General features: G+C 37.3%; 1 protein-coding gene across 1 annotated transcript; it reads right to left on the bottom strand.

Annotated features, from left to right (window-relative positions):
• Nucleotides 1-4,370: 4,370 nt before the first annotated feature.
• On the bottom strand, nucleotides 4,371-5,380 carry LOC131939227 (uncharacterized). Its single transcript, XM_059297428.1, has 2 exons — nucleotides 4,796-5,380; nucleotides 4,371-4,619 (listed from the first exon to the last, which is right to left on the bottom strand). The coding sequence occupies exons 1-2, from the start codon at nucleotides 5,378-5,380 to the stop codon at nucleotides 4,371-4,373; spliced, it is 834 nt and encodes a 277-aa protein (XP_059153411.1).
• Nucleotides 5,381-20,675: the final 15,295 nt, after the last annotated feature.

The raw sequence follows: 20,675 nt of genomic DNA, 5'->3' as shown, positions 1-20,675 counted from the left end.
GTGTGTTGTCTCACCGCCGTCTTGTTGTGTGTTCCGTCCCAGAAAGTGACCAGTCCAAATATCACCTTACCGCTGCATTAGAATGATAGTTTTGTGGTATGGTCTCTCTCTCGATATCATTCCCGATGATTACGTCGAATGATCCCCGTTCGAATACTAAAGCTCGTACTTGTCCCGTCACATACGGTGATTTAATGTTTATCAGTGCTATCGGTAGGCGTATGACCGTGCCACCAAACACCTCTACCATTTTCCATTCACCCGTGTATTGGTGCTGTTCGACGTAGCTACTTTTTACAGCAATAGTAGAGCACCCCGTGTCTCTCACCGCCTCTACAGTATGAGCTCCCACATTCACCATTAGTGTTGGTATTTTCGGTGCGATCTGTAGTAACGGTGCTTGTTCTACTCCCTCATTATCTGGGCTACTGTTGTGGCCGTTGTAATCATTGTTATGATTTCCGTCCTGCCGCGGTCTATGTTGTTGGCTGTAATAACTGTGTGCCGCATGAGTGTTTGTGTCTCTGGGGTATTCTTGACCCGCAGCCTGGTTGTTGCCCCCAACATTTGAATGTCTATGCGGACAGTTCCTAATCATGTGACCCGGTTGTTGGCAGTTGAAACACCTCCCAACGTATCTTGTGCCGTTGGTTTGTGTTCCATATCTCCTTGGCCGTCGATTGTCATCTCTGTAGTTTACTGCCTCTAGGCCAACATACTCCGCTGTACCGCCTGTCGCCTTCGCATAGAAGATTGATTCATACTCTGATTCTTTGTTAGCTATTGGTCTATCCGTGTGTGCAATGATGTACTTTTGGCAGTGGTCAGTAAGGTCTTTTAGGGTGGAGGGCTTTCTTTCCTGTATGTAACTTAGTAGCTGCTTATCTACTGAATTCAATACTTTGTCTATCAAAATGAATTCAATTATATTCTCAACTTTCATCTCCACTCTAGCCGTTTCTAGCCACTTCATAAACGTGGTTTTTAGATCCAGCACGTAGTTTTTGAAATCCTCAGCTTTGGATGGTAGTCTGTTGTGGAATTTTTTCCTATACGAGTCTTCATTATGTAAGAAGAACTCAAGGAGGGTTTCCTTTAATATTCTGTAGTCCTTCATGTCGTCCTCACTCAGGCCCTGACATGCATCCAATGCCTTCCCTCCTATTAAGACAAGGAGTTGAGTTACTCACTGCGTATTGCTCAAGCCTGTCGTCCTCGCCACTGTCTCGAATCTCCTGATGTACGCATCTATGTTTTCCGAATCTTCCTGAAATTTCGGCAACTTTGATAGGATGTTTTGATGGTTCATATCTATGTGTGGTATGTTTTTCATACCTTCATTCTTCATTCGTGCCAGTTCGAATTCCTGCCTTTCTTTTTCGATCGCTGCTTCCGCCTTCATTCTTTCCACCTCTATTCTTGCTTCCGCTTCCATTTTTTCTTGCTCCATCTTCATTCTTTCCACCTCTATTCTTGCTTCTGTCTCCATCTTTTCTCTTTCCCTCCTGCACCATCTGTCCCTCCTTTCTTCACTCTCATTCATTCTTTTCTCCACCCACTCGTCCAACTTCTCTCCCTCGTATCCGTTGCTTTTGCCCAGTCTATACATCTCTGACAAACTCATTGGTTCCTCCATAATTCAACTAATTCAAAAACTCAAAATGTTGTCACTTACAGGAGATCTGTTCTATTCCCCAATTGTGGGTCCCGCAGCTCCACCAAGTGTGTGAGGGTTGAAGAAATATCCAAGAAATGCACAACACAATTGCAGTTAGATATCACAGTCCTTTATTTCTCTATCCTTCAGTCACCAAATCAACCTGCCTTCTTTCGTGCCCAACCTTCAACTGCCGTCCGCATTCATCCCTACACACCACCTTTCTCCCGCTCACAACACAGCCACTGTCACCCGACCAGTCGCTTCCCTTGTACCCTCGTTCACTCCGTACAACAACATACATGTCAACACACCCGGCCTCGCGTCTCACACATGCTACATACACACCCGCAGTGACCCGTTCCACGTATTCACCTTTCATACACATTACATCACCACATACATTATATTCAATTTTATTATTATTTTGACTATACTATATTATACCAGGGGCGTAGCGAGGGGGGTGCGGGGGGTGCGGACCGCACCGGGTGACACCATTTAGGGGGGTGACACCAAGGCAAAAAATAGCAAAATATATACAGAAAAACTTGAGGGGGGGGGGTGCAAATCGAAAGTTTGAGGGGGGGGGGGTGCAAATCGAAAACTTGAAAGTTTGTCCCCGGGAAGGGTCGCTACGCCTCTGGGGGGGGGGGTGACACCATTAAGTGCCGCACCGGGTGACACCCGACCTTGCTACGCCACTGTATTATACCATATTCTATTAATGTCTCATAATGTCTATCACATTATACTTTACATTTTCCTCCTATTCAAGGTACAGAACTACCATACAGCCAGACCAAGAAATGCGTGGGGGGGGGGGGTACTTGAGGGGGCAGGCCGTTTAGGGGGCCCGAAATCCGACCTTTTTTCCCCAACAATATTCGTTTCATACAACTTGATAATGGTTTTGTAAAAAAAAAATTGATATAATACATAGGTGATTGTTCAGCAGTTACTGACCCACGCTGTTGCGTGGCATAAAACAACACACGACTGTATTGTGAAAGATAAGCAAACGTTCAAACTTCACTGACTTACTACTCTTTTTCAAAACACTCTAATGGAGGGAAAGGAGGGCGTAGGCATTATATTCTTGCACTAAGCAAATACAATACTAACTTATTTTCTTAATTATTTTTTTAATAAAATAAACTAAATAAAAACATACATGTAAACGAAATGTTTATCTAAATTAATAAAATTAATACATAATAGAATAATGATAAAGACAACACAGGAAGACATTACACGTATTAAGCTTCATATAGCATACTCTCGATGGTTATGTAAGTTTTTAAGTTGGTTTTAAAACTTAATAATTTCATGCCCTTAATGAGTTTGGGTGCTGTTTTTGTCGTTTATGTCATAACATATGTACTGCGCAATGAATTTGTTTAAAATACTAAATTTAAAAAAAAATAGACAGTCTATATTTTAAGTATAAATATTAATCGGTTTCAAAATTAAAGTAACTACAAGTAAATTAAAATATATTTATATACAGATATCCGAATACAATTCCGTATTGCAATTTACCAATAAATGTATACTGTCTTCTTACCATATGACCAGGCTAAACTAATCAACATAAAACCGATATTACTTTTTCTATTTGTGTGGTGATGTTCAATGACGTCTACAACAATTCAAATCCACCATTTTCCCTCTCAGTTTTCACGGGCTTGGGACCGTCACATTGGCTGGACCAATGTGGCCTGATTAAAAATGTTTGACCAACCGGGGCCACAACAGTTGTTAGTTTATTAGTGTGTTAGTTACCACATCAAACAAAATTATTATTTATTGTTTTACAGATAATTAAAACTTTAAAAAAAAATATAAGCAGTTTTTAAATGTTATGCCTAAAAATTGTTATGAGCTTAAAGTTTAATAATGAGTTTAAGAGCAACTATAGGAATTTCAAGTCTAAGACTTCAAATGCTTTTACGGTAGTAAAAGAGCAACGTTATTTCTATTAAGCGATGTTATAATGAAGTCCTAATTCAAATATAGAAATGTAGGCACACAGGAAAAAATGTGTTCAATTTTATCTTATCTAGGCCAATAATAAAATTTAAATAACTTCTGATTCATTAAGACTGTGAGCTCTAATGTGAGCTCTAATGTGAGATCCAATGTGAAAATAACCAATAGATATTTGCAATTCTATATTAACGGATATAAATATTAATTTCTACTTAAATTTCATTTGTTTTACGGTAATATTTCATACATTATTTCTTATATGCATTAGAAATTATTCCAACATGAAATGTTTTATTTTCTTAGTCTGATTTAAAACCATTGAAACAAATCCGAATTAAATGAAAATAGACACACTTTTAAAAAATAATTCTGTTAAATATTCAATTTTTCTTAACAATCAATTAAACATGCAATGATAAATAAATACGTGTTTATAATAATTAATTTAAGGTTAATGCGTTTTATAAATAGAGGAGCTATAAACACATTTTGTTTTCTAGAATAGTAAATTTGTTAAAATAGGGATTAACACGTTAAAAACTGCAAGATTGTTAGATTTTAATTACATGAAGTGTGAGAAAAAAATGTTAGCGAGAAATATTTTAGTATTTACGAAAGAAACAAAAGTGAGAAGAAAAAACATGCAGAGAAAACGGAGACAAATAGAAAAGGAAATAAAATAAAACCTAAAAGACCATACGAACCAAACGTGCTTTTATATCTAGAGCTGCTGCACTCTCTCTGCCAGCCAGGCGGCCGCTCCCAGAGTTTCTATCAGCTGTGAGATATCCCACCTAGAGGCGGGGTCAGGGTGGAGAAGGTTCTCCAAGATATTCTTATACAACAGCATGGGGAACGGCCAGACAAACGTCTTGGTCATCATCAGGTAGTCCAGGGTTTCTTCTGGCTCGTCACAATCACATTGGAAGAGCAGGCACCACAGCACTACGCCAAGGGCATACATGTCAAGCTGAGGATACAAAGTGCATACATGTCAAGCTGAGGATAGTAAACGTAAAAATGTTAAATCAACTAGCTTTATGCTTATGCAAATAGGTTTTAGTAAGACTATCTTAATGGTTGTAAAGAACTATGTTTTCTAACTAGCACACAAACTATTAATAAGTGCAACAAGAGACACGTTACCTTAAATCCGTCGTACCATCCTTCCGGGTTTTGCAGCATCTCTGGTGCCATGTACGGAACAGTTCCAACCTTCCTGTTGACCAGCACACAGCCAGGTTGGACCTTGCAGGACATGTCGAAGTCCGTGATGTACAGGTGATGCTCCGCGTCCAGCAAGATGTTGTCCAGCTTGATGTCCCTGTGTACGATGTTCTGACCATGGAGGTACTTGACAGCACTGCACATCTGAAGGAGGTAGTGGTCAATCTGACGCTGACCGATCTTGCCTATCATGTTGTAGAGGGCACCGAGTTCACAGTACGGCATGCCAATGACGTTGTGTTTAGGAAAAGACATCGAAATCTCGTAGACCATGACGTTGGGATGGCAAATCTTCTCCAACACTCTCACTTCACGCAGGAAAGCTTGGTACGATCTCTTGGTATTCTTGAACACTTTCAGAACTTTCTTCACGGTGGGGTCTTCCTCTAGTGTAGCCAAGTATATCTTTTGTTTGGTCCTTTCAAGAGTCTCCACTTTTCTAACACGAAGGATTTCGAACATGTCGAGATTTCCCATATCAGAAACCTTAACTGGGATAGACATTTTTTATTCAGTAAACTGAGCAATCTCATTCAGCAACTACGGAAATGAAATGGTTGATCGAAAGATCCACTGGCCTTATATTAGCCCTCCCAACATATACCTATGCTGAAGTTACGTCATGGTCAGTTCACTTGAACAATACCTCGTTAAAATATCGTTCGTTGCATTGCGGTGAAAAGGTGGTGGAATGTAAACATCAGGATCATCAGAATTAACAGCAAATTTGTATTTTTGTTGTTGCATCACGGCCCCACCTCTAAACACGCATGTCCAGATAGGCGTGACCGCGCAAACACTAGGACGTAACGAGATCTATTGTTACCTGTCTCGCTCAAGGTAAACAGCCATCAGAAAAAATAACATCAGTGGCGATCAGCGGACCAAAACCTGGATTCACCTTGTCAAAACTTTAGACAATGTTTATATATCGCTTCATGTGAGATAAATAGTCGCCTAATCACATGTTCCTACACTAACATCATTTCACTTATTTTATAAGTAAGTGAGTTAATTTATTTTAATAACTAGTGATGTAACATCGTTGACCCTTATCAAAACAAATTATAATGGGTTTAGTTTATTTTTCGTATTTGTTAAGTTGTTTAATAAATCAAATGACTGCCTTAAATACAATTTGTCTAGAGCAGGGGTTCCCAACCCTGTGCCTGCCTCTAACTATTCGACAGAATTTTTTTCATAAGCATTATTTTAAAATATGATTTATTATTATTCATTTGTTACAGTTTTAATTTTTTTTACTGCCTAGGTTTATTAAATATGTTCGATACTTGTCCCAACTTGTCTAGCGGCGAGCCAGACTGCACTATTTACGCTACCCTGAAACGGCTAGTGCCTTCACAGGCTGAAAACCCGAAGTGAGAAAAGTTCCCATTGTTGAAAAAAGCGGCATAAAAAATTGAATCGTTTTTCGGTTCGACATAGTTATGCGAATCTTATTTTCAAACATGAACTTAAAAAAATCAAGATATAGATCTCGACTCACCGATGAGCGTCTTTATGGTTGTCTGCTAACAGGATTATAGTCATACGCTCCTAATTATGAATCTCTGGCCATTTAACTGCGATACCAAAGACCACATTGACTTTATTATATTTTTTAATTAAATGTTTTCTTTGTATTTATGTGTTTTGTTTACTTTCTTTACGTTTTGTAAACACATTTCTCTGTGTGTATGCAATTTGATAAAAATGCCAAATAATTTTATTATTTTGAAACATTTTTGTTTATTATTTATTAATACATTATGACTATAAGAAAATAAGAAAATAAATTATGGGAAAATGACAAGTTATGGAAGGAGTTTGTCGATTTAAATTAGGTGGTGCCCGCCATCCAACCGATATTTTAGAATGTGCTCTAGAGTAAAAGAAAGGTTGGGTACCCCTGGTCTAGAGGATGGTTAATAATCACCTCGAGCGAATGGTTTTTAACTAACCAACTATTTTACATTAAACATTTTCCTTTTAATTCAATGTAAACCTACCGCATTATAAATCACAACACCAGATCCCATTAATGCAGAAAAATAATGAGTTCTTTAAGTTCTCTGTCCTGAACGCAAAATATCTAGAAGAGCTTGGTTATGGGCCCAGCACGCTTCCACTGCGGCACTCTGCTTTTGTACTTGTGTTTGAGGAATTAAGTTATTGAAAAAATTGAAAAGCGATACAATATGCAATAAATCTTTATATTTGTGTTTCTTCGTGTTTACTTCCATGGCCAAACCAACTGCGTTATGATATGGCCAAACTGGGTGAGAACATGGCCAAACTATGTGAGGACATGGCCAAACCAACTGCGCAAAGACATGGAATTTTCTACATTCTAAACCCGGACTAACTGGCATCATAAATATACGCTGACGTCAGAACAAACAACTTATTTCAAGTTCAGATAACTCCAGTATTCACTTAATTTTATGTTTTCGCTCATATTAAATGTACGTGTTTTAAAGTGAAAAGCAAACGGAAATATTAAGATTTTAAAGAAAGCACAAAATATACTTTAATTTATAAAAATCTATGCATCGGAAAAAAAAAAGGAAAAAATAAACCGGTAGTGATCTCCCCTAAACTTTCTCGAATATTCTTATATAAAACAACAGGGGATGGTAACTGGGGATATAGTTATGATTTTTAATCCATTTTAAATACTTAAACTTTTAAAAATAGAATAGAATCTCATAAAAAAAACATTGCGCACCAAGCAAACGCCGAATAAAAACGCGTATAATAGTGCGCAATATTATTAGTACTTTAAAAATTTACATTAGTTTTTTGAGAAATCGGAAGTAGCGTAAATTACTACTTCCAGTCAACGGAAATTACTCAAAATTTAACAGAAGGTAGAGAATTAGATTTTTTACTTACATGTGAAATTTCATTTATCTATCTGAAATAGTACTCAAGTTATAGGCTTTTGAAAAATTCAAAGTAGGAAAAGTACCACTTCCGGTTATCGGAAATCGCTCAAAAGTTGATACGGATCTACGATTTTGATAAAATACTTATATATGAAATTTCATCAACCTAGCTGTAACGGTACTCAAGTTATCGTGTTTACACACGGACAGACACACACACAGACACACACACACACAGACATACGGACAAGATTGCAAAATTATGTTTTTCCGTATCAGTGAGGTGTAAAACGTCGAGATTTGTAAAAATCTCGATTTTTTTTTTTTGCACGATTACAATACTTTCTCTATACTACGTATATACGAGAAAGTAAAAAACGACCAGAAAAGAACAGAAAAAAAAATTAATATTTATACTTTCGCCTTGTTGCCTTTGGACATTTGTATCATACATGGTGTATCATACTCGACTGTTAGTTGGCTTGCTGTTGCTGTTTTGGCTTAACTTATTATATTCAACACCAGTTACTATTTTACTTTTACCCATTCTATTGGCGACACTTTAACACGTTTGAAAACACTTTGTTGGCTGCTCTGTTTCATATAACCAGTTTCTTCATGACGTAACTAGGGTTTAGTGTGGACAACTACAGCATACCTTTAAGGTCCACCCCTACCCCCTGCCCCGAGCTATTAAAGTAAATAAATCGATTCCTGGAAACAACTCCCACTGTTTGAAAATTATGTTTTTAATTACTGGTTTTGAAAACAGATATGTGATCTGGCCCATATTTTTAAAACAAAAATCGTAATGGATACCAAAAGCTGTTGTTGTGCCGTGAACATTAAAGTTTAAAAACTACGACCAGTTAAAATTTAACGGGTCAAAAAGTATTGGGGTTTGCATGAATTGAAAATAAATTTGTTCAAATCTTTTTGTCGATAATTCCATTAAATGTTAATTAATAGTTTTGGCCTCCCATCCCTATAAGAAAAAAATCAAATGGAATTTATACAGAAAATACATACTGTTATCTGTGTCTACCCTACTTCCCCCCCCCCCCCCACCGAAAATTTCAAGTGCCCCCCCCCCCTCCCCCGGAGAAAGTACCCTGAGAGAAACACTGAATGGAAATAATATTTAATGTTGAAAAGGCAAACACATGCTATTTCAATGAAAGAATTATACATCTGTCCTAACTGTTTATATTTTTTTTATTTTGGTCATATCTCCTCTCCCATTACTATCGCAAGTTTTGAATTGGCCTGTCTCACGTTTCACCACCTCTTTTCTACACGTTACCAGTAGATGAATTTTAAATTTTGTATCAGATACGGTTACGTTGTCTATTTTGTGTGTGAACATGTCTATATATATCCTACTCATTCTAAATACTATTCATAATATGTAGGAAACATACAGCAGTAGAAATTTCCGCAGTGGAAGCGTGCTGGGTCCATAACTCAGAGGTCCGTGGATCGAAAACATGCTCTGCTAGATTTCTTTTGTTAAGAAAATGTTTAGAATTCTGTATAAGTACACGTTAGGTTTAAAACTCTACAAATTGACATTATGAGAGTATGTTTAAATACAGCTGTCTATAGTGAATTACTTTTGGAAAGATATTTGGTATAATGCTTTAAAATGGAGTAAGTATTTCAAAACGGAGGTCTGACATGTGCTTTGGATTCCCGTTTTTGTTATAGTCTAATTTTTTTTTTTGCATTTATATTAATAATTTTGAATGTCATTCTTAATTATGTATTATTTTAATAATAATTTTAAAAAAGAAGAAATTGCTTTTTAATTAAAATTACCTCTGTAAAAAACTATGAAAATATAACTCTTTGGACATGTCTATTAGAGTATTTATTGGGAGCAATAAGTCATGAAAGTGGTTTTAAGGGGAAACAACTCAATAAAATTAAAAAAAGAACTCATTACATAAAGTAAAGTTTAACATGATTTAGATTATTTTTGAGTATGGGAGGTGTCGGAAGTTTGTAACGATAAATAATTAGGAGGTGAGGGTTCAAATTAAGCACAATAATTAGTGTAAAATTATATAGTTATTTCAATAAGAAATGTTTGTTGATAAGCAAAATAATCAAGGTTTCGATCCATCATAGTTTGATTACAATAACAGATGTGATATGAACACAAAAGGTAAAGAAGTAACAAAGAATAAAATGCAATGGTCGACATGTATCTCCATAGTTCAATGTATATAACCACGAAATGACAACGTTACCTCGACTTGGTGTCTAAAGTAACTTCATGGTCAAGCAGGTTTTGTACAACGTAAAACTATTTATACTTGCACACGTGCATCTACAGATTTACAAACAGCTCTAGTCACATTTTATGTTGTTTTTGTAAAAATATATTTTAATTCTTTATGTATTTGTAATGGCACAGCATATAAGTTTTAGTACAAGCATTTTAAATCTAGTATTGTTAATTAAAGAACGTCAACTCCGTGTCGCCTCTGTAATCTTGTCTTAACTCTTCCAACAAAAAAACCCCTCTGAATGAATATTTAACTTCCCAGTGTTGACCAGAGAAAATTTCCTCTATTTATTTCCTCTTAGACTAAATAAGTTGCTGAAGTACTTCCGTCTAAACTAAGAAGAAAGACACCTCATCCTCATTGCCTTTTGTCAACGCTGCGTGTTGGACAACACAAATCTGGACGTCGTCAGGTGTGTCGTAACGCTAATTCTCATTGTGAAAGATTCGAATGTACAGTGACCATACTAGGATGACTCTCGTCAAGACCTTGTTCTGGTCTTGTTTCATGCTCGGTATACCCGCGTATTCGGCCACCCCACAGCCGCCCTCACACCCACACGTGTGTGAGTTTACACCAACAAATGAGACATATTTCATCGACAGCATCTACCAGTTTTTCAACAAGGACAGCGGGACGAGGATCTTGGAGTACCACATCACGTTTGTGAACGTCAGTTCGGATTTCGATCTCAGCAAGCGCTCACGTAAAGACGCCTTTCAGCCATGGAGGTAAGTCGTTAGCATTTCATGTTTGTTACTAAGCTATTTCAACGATATATAGAGGGCTGTCAGAAAGAGTTTTTGATTCAGCTATGGACCAAAGACAATATTGAAACTTTTTTGTAGTAGTTTAATAGGGAATACAAGATAGTTTTAATAGGATAAAATAAATCCATAGCCGATGCCTTGTCTATACAATCAACGGGGACAGTGCGGACTAGCATTAGAGGACTGCTAAGTCGAAAGTCTCGAGTTCGAATCCGGGTTTAGAACGTCACTGAGTCTACCCAGTGTGAGGGTGGGGATTTTTATGAAGTCGTAACGAATGAATCCAATAACACACAGTTCAAGTTCAACTATAATTGTTCTTTATTAAAATGATATATATGTTCAAGTTTCTACCTAACTGATCTACACTGTACTATTTACTTCTACTACTGACTGTTCATACCACATGCTACCTACTACTACGCACTCCCATAACCAATCCCAACACTAACTGTTCTCTACATTCTACAACCTAACACCTTCTACCTTCGCTAGCTAATCATGATCTCCTAACTATCTACATTCTCGGCCGTCTCTGACCGCTACCTAACAACTCCTGGCCTATCGCTCTACTGCCCCACGCCTCAGTGGTCAGCTGACCGTCCCACGTGACCGGTCAGCCCTGTGCGCCCATTGGCCTCTCTAACCAACCAACTAGGCCTATAGTCTGTTTCTGCTAACCTATATCTGCTAAACATGTCTGACGTAATCTTGCGTCATCACATATCTCTCTCCCTTTCTGTAGCTGACAAATTATATTTTTCAGCGTCTGCTACTAATCTTATACATCAACAACTATCTATCTTACTACTCTATTCTATCCCTAACATCAATCATATAAATCAAATAAAAAATGGGACAGCACAGTTTACAAAAACATAAACTCTTGTGTCTGTGTTCTTGAAAGAAATGTCATTGTTCTAGTTCCTGAAATCTTGTGGTGTGACTAGTTCCTGAAATCTTGTGGTGTGACTGGTGTCTCTGCTTGCTAATGTATGTCTATGTTATGGTATGTGTGAATTCAATCATGTGTAACTCAGTTATGGCTAGGTTGTCGTGTACTGGCCTTGAGCTAATCTTAGTTGAATGTGTAACTGGTTGAACGGGCTCGGTGAGCAGTGTAAGTGTATGTGTAAGTGTTATGTAATTGCTTGCGTTCCTCTGTGGTGGGTGGGTTGTGGCGAGTTTTAATGTAAATTCCCGTGAGGCGGGTGTAGGCGTAACTTTCGTTGGTCAATGTGATGACGCAACAATCTCATCTCAACGCTGGTTGAGACGTCCACGTAGAGTGGTTATACGACGAACTGGAGCTTTCTGATGCGGTGGCGAACAATGACGTAACATTCCCACGCTGGGAACTTGGACGATGGGTCTTCTACCCTTTGTATGTGCCGACGTAGGTGTACGTAGCTGGCGGTCTGTTATTCAACCCCAGTGCGGGGGCGAAGCGGTGGCGATGCGTCCGCTGTCTTGACCAGGGCAATTCTCTGTTAAGCAGGGCTGTTCGCTGTCCAGGTAATTCAACGTAATCAGGGCTTCAGGTGGCGGCATTCTTTGAAGTGTCTGCTTCATCTCGTCTCATTCTGAATAAGCGTAGTGGGTCTGAAAATTGTATTACGAGACCATGAGCAATGGTTTTACGTGACCATTTTAGTGCCCGCGCAGACAAGTATTCAGACAGAGGTACCTTCCATAAAAAAAACACCTCAATCCCAAATTTAACGTGCTGAACAATTGTCTGGCGGTACATACAGCATACAAATATAACATTACAAAATTAACCAAATAAAAAATAGTACACTCTAATCTAACAACAATCTGTAAAGCCTAATAAACTCAATAGACGTAAACACTACTAGAGCTTAGAAATAGCTTCACAAAAAGAATAGACATGTAAGTGTATATCAATAATATAGTGCCATTTCAAATCAATATTCCAACGTAATCATATAGTGGAGCAGCTCTCACTATGTGACTTCTGACTTGACCTAAACTGGCTGGCTTGAATAATTAACTGACTTCACTTTTGACTTCAGTAACTTGACTGATTTCAGTAAATTGACTTATTTCACTTTGACTTCAGTAACTCGACTGACTTCAAATTAACGACTGACTTCACTTTAGACTTCAGTAGCTTGACTGACTTCACTATGATGACTTATTTCAATTTGACGACTTACTTCATTGACTTCATAAACATCACTGACCGACTTCGACTTCACTTGACGACTAAATTCTCTTTGACGACTAACTTCACTGCGACAACAACTAAATCGACTGACTTCATAGACCTCTGACTGACTTCGACTGACTTAAACTTAATAGACTTCACTGACTGACTTAAACTTCGACTTCAACGACTTAGACGACTTCACTTTGACTTCAAACCTTTAACGACTTAGCCCTTAGGCGACTTCACTATGACTTTAAAGACTTTTTCTTTGACTTCAAATACTTCAATATGACTTCAAAGACTTCACTTTGACTTCAACGACTTCAATATGACTTCAAAGACTTTTTCTTTGACTGCTACATGACTTCAACTACGTCACTATGACCTCAACTATGACTTTAACAACTTATTGACTGACTTCACTGACTTCAATAACACAATTGACTTCAGTTTGACTACACTGACTTCAACTTGTATCGACTTCACGCCGATTTTCTCGACTACTTATATTAACAAAAAAAAAACCTCGACTTGACTTCACTTTTGTCCGTTGTTCAAAATCATGTATGGGGACGGTCCGGGTCAAATTCCTGGTCATGGGGTTGGTGTTCTAGGGCAGATGCGTGTTATCTATTTGATGTACTTTCAGTTTCTCTAATTCTAACGCTAACTCTGCTTTTGTTATTGACATGTTTTACTATCTTGTCTATCTTGAGTTCTAACTTATTCTCTACAAATGTTTCAACTTCTTCTCCTGTTTTGTCTAATGGTATGCCCTGTATATAGCATTGAAACTCTGCCTCCATGGTTGTGTATGTGTGTGTGTGTGTTGAGGAAAGTCAACAAAACTAAGAAAACAGGGCGTAACAACAGAATGGGTAAGGCAGAAAAACCGCTGGTACAAGCTATCCAGCACGGGTAACCCAAACGTTTAAACAAATGTTGGAAGGTACTTATCTTTTTGAATATGTAGACTGTTCCCTTGTGTTGTTAATCCAAACTCGTTCCGGTGAAGAAATCCGCTGTTGTGGTGAGTTAGAGAAAGCAATACACAAGTCGTACTCCGTCATGAGTAAAACCAATATACTTTCTTTCCCGTACTCGATCCGCGGTTCGTCCCGAGCTCCGCCAGTTGTGATGGTACGAAAAAGCTTTTGTTTGAGGTTCTTCTTGTTGCACCAGTTGTGAGGGTGGGGATTTTTAAGAAGGCAGAACGAATGAATCCAATAACACACAGTTCAAGTTCAACTATAATTGTTCTTTATTAAAATGATATATATGTTCAAGCTTCTACCTAACTTATCTACACTGTACTATTTACTTCTACTACTGACTGTTCATACCACATGCTACCTACTACTACGCACTCCCATAACCAATCCCAACACTAACTGTTCTCTACATTCTACATTCTACAACCTAACACCTTCTACCTTCGCTAGCTAATCATGATCTCCTAACTATCTACATTCTCGGCCGTCTCTGACCGCTACCTAACAACTCCTGGCCTATCGCTCTACTGCCCCACGCCTCAGTGGTCAGCTGACCGTCCCACGTGACCGGTCAGCCCTGTGCGCCCGTTGGCCTCTCTAACCAACCAACTAGGCCTATAGTCTGTTTCTGCTAACCTATATCTGCTAAACATGTCTGACGCAATCTTGCGTCATCACACCCAGCTATGATGGGTATCTAACTCACGCCAGGGGATGAAAACACAGAATCAGGAAGAGGCGTAACGAGAGCGGGGCGGGGGGTGAGGATCGCACTGGGTGACATCATTTAGGTAGGTGAAACCAAAGCAAAAAAAAAAATGCAAAATGTACATAAGAAAAATACTTTTTGCCAGTTCCATTAATAATTAATTAGAGTTAAATAGTCTTTTACGTACGAATCGACTTTTATTACTAGGGGGTGGGGTGATACCATGACGTAAACGCGCTAACTATAGAGAAAACAAAGCTACACCCAACTGTATTTTTAACAGACTAAAGATAAAACATCGTTATATATATATATATATATATATATATATATATATATATATATATATATATATATATATATATATAATGTAATGGACTTAGTAATCTTTGTGTAATAGTGGAGTGTAATGATACAGTAATAACATTATATCCATGTAGTCACTTTGTAATCAGCTACTTCCGTGTAATCTCGATGTAATGTGGCTGTCATCTCCCCCCTCTCTTACCACTGATAGTGAACATACCGTTTAACTTATGTTATAATAAAAGCGGATCTTATAGCTAGGTTGAGTAGTATTTTAAGCATCGTAGAAACACATCGCTAGACTGCTAACCGGAAAGTCTTAAGTGCGGATTCCTAGAAAATCCCTGTAGGACATCCCTGTCCACCCATCAGTGGCGTAGTCAGAATCGTCTCATGGGGGGATCCAATTTTTTTCTATCATTATATATATATATATATATATATATATATATATATATATATATATATATATATATATATATATATATATATATTTATATATATATATATACACTAGCTGTATGTCATTGCTTCGCTATGATGTAAAATAAATTGAAAGTATTACTTTGAAGAAATAAGAAACAACACTAAATGTAGGCCCACAAAACAAAAAAAATTATCACACTAAACATAAAAATACAACAACAAAATATACCCACAATACAACCTAAAAACAACCTAAAAACAATGATTGCAACACACTCTATTTTTTAATTCTTGTAAAATAAACCGGGAGTGATCTCCCCCAAACTTTCTCGAATATTCTTATAAAAAACAACAGGGGATGGGAACTCGGGATATAGACATGATTTTCAATCCATTTTAAATACTCAAAGTTTTTAAAATACAATAAAATCTCTTGGAAAAAGAATTACACAACAAGTGAACGCCAAATAAAATGTGCATAATAGTGCGCAATATTATTAGTACTTTATAAATTTACATGAGTTTTTTGAGATATCAAAAATAGCATAAATTACTACTTCCGGTCAAAGGAAATTATTCAAAATTTGACAGCAGATAGACAATTAGATCTTTTACTTACATATCAAATTTGATTTATCTATCTGAAATAATGCTCAAGTTATAGGCTTTTGAATAATTCAAAGTAAAAAATATACCACTTCCGGTTATCGGAAATCAATTAAAAGTTGCCACGTATCTGCGATTTTGATAAAATACTTATATATGAAATTTCATCAACCTATCTGTAACGGTACTCAAGTTATCGTGTTTACACACACACAGACACACAGACATACAGACACACATACACACACACAGACATACGGACAAGATTGGAAAACTATGTTTTTCCGACTCAGGGAGGTGTGAAACGTGGAGATTTGCAAAAATCTGGATTTTTTTTGCTCGATTACAAGACTTTCTCTTAAAAGATCAAGTAATTAAAAATGGATTAAAAATATTGTCTATGTCCCGAGTTGCCATCCCCTGTAGTGTTATATAAGAATATTCGAGAAAGTTTAGGTGAGATCACTCCAGGTTTATTTTAAATACAATACCAGTGTTAATGAATGTTATATTTTGAACAGTATAACTACCGTGTATATCCAATTTGTGAGAATAAAAAAAAAGTTAAAAAAAAATGTTTGTTTCAGGTGGTTTCGAACCCAGGGTTTGGGCAGCTCCCAGTTGTTGCTGGCCAACACGTATTACTACGGTCTGCTGAAGCCGTTCGCGACAGTGGGTATCGCCCAGAGGGACGTGGTCCTGAGCGTGAGTCCTTCAGATTGTCTGGACGATCTTAAAGATGACCAGCTGGACAACATGCTAAGGGACTATCTGTTGAGGGGTCAGTGCAGCTGGCGATGGTTCTAGAAACTCGACGCCAGAGGGTTAAGAAAATACCAATAAAGCTTCCATAAATGACACCACAAATGGTTGTGGTAGATGGGGCTGGTCGCGGGGGAAGATGTTATGTAAATGTCTATGGTAGAGGAAGGGCATTTGATACGGAATTTAAACTGTCATTCGGCATACCGAAACGTCACACTTGCGTTACATCTATCTATCTAATACTACTAAAAGTCAAGTTTGTTTACATGTTTGAATATTTATTTGTTTTTTTGTTTGTTTGTTTGTTTGTTTGCCTGATTGACTATCTCGCTTGGTTGCACTCATCGTGGAAAGCTGTAAAATAGTATGTAGGTAGAGAAATTTTTTTGTTTTAAGACAGACTGTTAATCACACATTTATTTAAAGACGTTAATTAATTTATTGATTTATTCATACGCAGAGTAACCCATTTTTTTTAAAAAGTTTAGAACGACCACTACACTCGGCGGGACCGTGACGTCACAGTTTTTTGTTTACTCTTTAGTACAATAAAATGGCGGCGTCTATCGAAGAAAATTGTGTTCCCATTCAAAAGTTTAACGCGTTCTAAATCTAATTTTCTGTCGGTCATAACTTTAACAATACGTCCGTTTGCTGTATTTATTACGTTCCAACACTTATATCAATTTTAAACTGTCTTTTTTCATTTAGTTTTACAATAAATTTCTCTAGATCTAAAGATCAGCTGTCGAAGGAAAGTTATGAATCTAGCCTAGATCTAGATCTAGCCTAGATCTAGGTCACTAGACTCAATGTAAATTCTAGATCTAGACTTAATGTAAATTCTACACCTAGAATCTATTTCAGGCCTTAATACATCTAGAATCTATTTCAGGCCTTAATTATTTTATATAAATCTTTGTTTGGCTAATTTAAGATAAAATTTAATTTGAAAGTTACTAGATTCTACTACTAGACTTAGATCTAGATCTATGCGCGGAGACTCAAAAGTATAGTATAAAAATTCATTTGTGACGTCACGAGTAAATAGCTAAGTTGGTAGCGTAGTCCGCTCTCATGCGGGTGGTACAGGTTCTAGACCAATATGTCAATGATATTTTTTTTCAATTTTTTTTTTTAGATGTGAATGATAAAGTTGCCTATCTGAACTTGGCAGGATACAGGGCAGGTGAAGTAGAGTTCATCTGTTTCTTTGTCCTAAGTATATGAAAGGATAGTGTGGTCAGAGACATGCTCGGCTGGAATCGTTTTTTAAACGATAAAAACATGTTGTCTGAGACTTGGCGGGACGCTGGGCAGGTGAAGTAGAGTTGAGTAGGTCACATGTGACGTCAGTATATGAAGGGATAGTCCGAAATCGTTGTTTTCGGTGTTTTTAAAAGATAAGAAACATATTTTTGAATGTGGGGTCTGTTTTTTGTGACGATAAGTGACACTGCAGTAGCGTAGCGAGGAGGGGGGGGGGGCGGGAGGGGAGGCGGAGGGGGGGGGGGGAAGGGGAGGCGGGGGGAGGTGGAGGGGGGGCGGGGGGACATATGTTGGGGCGCCAAAATGGTTTGGAAAAATAAATTGAAAGGTTGAGGGGGGTTCAAATCGAAAGTTTGAGTGGGGGGGGGGGTGCACATCAAAAGTTTGAGGGGGGGGGGGGTTGAAAATCGAAATCTTGGGGGGGGGGGGGGGGTAAAATCGAAAAGTTTGTCCCCGGTCGCCGGGAAGGCTCGCTATGCCTCTGAGTGACAGACGTGATGTTTCTTTATGGATGACCCCCGAAACCCACAGTTATCCAACGGATGACGGGTATTCTAGTTTAAGATTAAAATTAAGACTTTAATTATTAATGTGCTCGTACAGAAAAATTTAACACAAGAGCAATTTCATATTAGTAAAGGCTGACATAAAATAGATCGTCAGTTTAAAAAAAATTGTGTGAAGGGTGATTTGTTCCTGCACATAGAATGCGCCGCACAACATGAACACAATCATTAATTAACTCCAATTCCACCAATCTAGATGACCCCATGAAGAAAATCGACCGGTAAAATAAAATGGAAAATCTTAAATCGTCTAATTTTAAATAAAACTAATAAACATACTGTAAGTGCAAAATCTAGTTCTAAATCGTACACATTATTTTTTATCAATACACACCCACGTTAGGTACAGTACATGTACCTACTTAACTTTTTCTTACAACTCATTGAAATATTTTTGAAGCTGATATTTTTCACGTTCTAGATTTTGACGTTGACGGCGCCACAGTCAAACACCCGTTTCAGTACTCAGACGCTGTGGAGATCTGTACAGCTCTGGTTGATGATGATGACGGCTGGGGACGTCTAGTCTACAGGTCAGGCCTTTGGTTAATACATCTCCTCAACATTTTAAAAATATGTCTGTGATATATAACTAAAGTATTCACGTGTTAAAAACAACGTTCATTGAGTATTCACCAATTCCGTATGAAGTAACTGTTGATTTATTGCGTACTACATCAGCAGATATTGCGATCCCGTTTTTATATTTGTCCCACTGATCAAATGTTATCTTGTTTACTTCGTCACCAGGTGCTGTGGATACGATTACCGGAAGTACCTGTATTGTGATGACGTGCACAACGGTGACTGGGTGTTGCCCCTGCGAGTCTTTATCGTTACCCTGACGTTTATCATCTTTCTCTACATCCCCCTACTTATCCCCGATGCTTACAGGTGGGCTGTTAACCGTATTTTCTCCTTACATTTGATATAACTCATAATGAAAGACTATACATTCAGCTTAAACTGACTTTGCACGTTATCTTTCATTTTTTAAACTGTTGCTGTAGCTATGTTTTAATGGTGCTGATGTAACATGTCACTTTAGGCACAACACGTATTGCTACTTCCCTGCGGATAATCTGACGTTTAAGATAGTTTGTACACATCAACCAGAGAAGTACAAGTGAGTTGGTTACTATAGAAAAAAACTGTTAAAGTTAATGAAGATAGATGTTTTAGGTAAAGTTACCATAGACCCAGAATTTTATTTGCATGAAATTATCAAAAACTGTATGTATTGTACAAAGTGTGTATTTATGAACTAATGTTTGTACAAAAGGACGAATAAAAAATCCCTGGCCATAAAACGAAAACATTGGGTGAAAATGACCAAGGTGAAGGAATTTCTACCTTCACTGGTCAAAGATGTTGTCTACTTGTGTCACGTGAAAAAAGTGGAGTTCCATGTCAACATGAACAAGCTGCTGGTTGAGGGCGGGTCTACAATCGACAAGTCCAAGGCTTTGTTCAACGCTTTCATCCGGTGTAAGGTAAAGTAGTCATCTGCAACATTGCAAGTAAACTAACTCTGCCAGCACAATAAGAACGTGCATAAAAAATTTCTAAGAAAATTTTAAATTTCATATCTGATGATTGGGATTAGGATATATATATATATATATATATATATATATATATATATATATATATATATATATATATATATATATATTATATTTAACTTTCCGGTTTAGGTTCTAGTTGAAGGCCAGGTTCATGTTCGATAAATATCGTTGTGCTTTTCACAACTTCTTGCGTGGTCAAGCAAAGTTCAGAATATTCTACAAATGTACTAAAAATAGCTTCGAAAGTCAAAAAGAGTTTCTCATGCATTATTGTAATACCACCAAGACTAAATTAAAAACATTCTTTTTTTCCCTCATACATATGAATACATATTCAATAATTAAATTCTTTTGATGTTTTGATATTTTTTTTAAGCTTGATTTGAAAGTTATTAAAATTTATTTGTATACGGTGTTAAGTTCTTGACGCTTTGACAATGGCCACTGACGTTTCATGTCTATCGTCAGTT

This window comes from Physella acuta, unplaced genomic scaffold, assembly GCF_028476545.2.
Source record: "Physella acuta isolate Inbredline_101_S28 unplaced genomic scaffold, ASM2847654v3 ptg000269l, whole genome shotgun sequence".
NCBI classification, from domain to species: domain Eukaryota; kingdom Metazoa; phylum Mollusca; class Gastropoda; family Physidae; genus Physella; species Physella acuta.
The sequence above is the reverse complement of the archived record's forward strand: the minus strand, read 5'-3'. Positions and strand labels throughout refer to the sequence as shown.

Bases quoted from the DNA above. Each gene is read 5' to 3' on its own strand.
- LOC131939227 (XM_059297428.1), bottom strand. From the start codon at position 5,380: ATGTCTATCCCAGTTAAGGTTTCTGATATGGGAAATCTCGACATGTTC. The intron at 4,620-4,795 runs GTAACGTGTCTC...TTGTATCCTCAG, and splicing joins GATGGTACGACGGATTTAAG to CTTGACATGTATGCCCTTGG.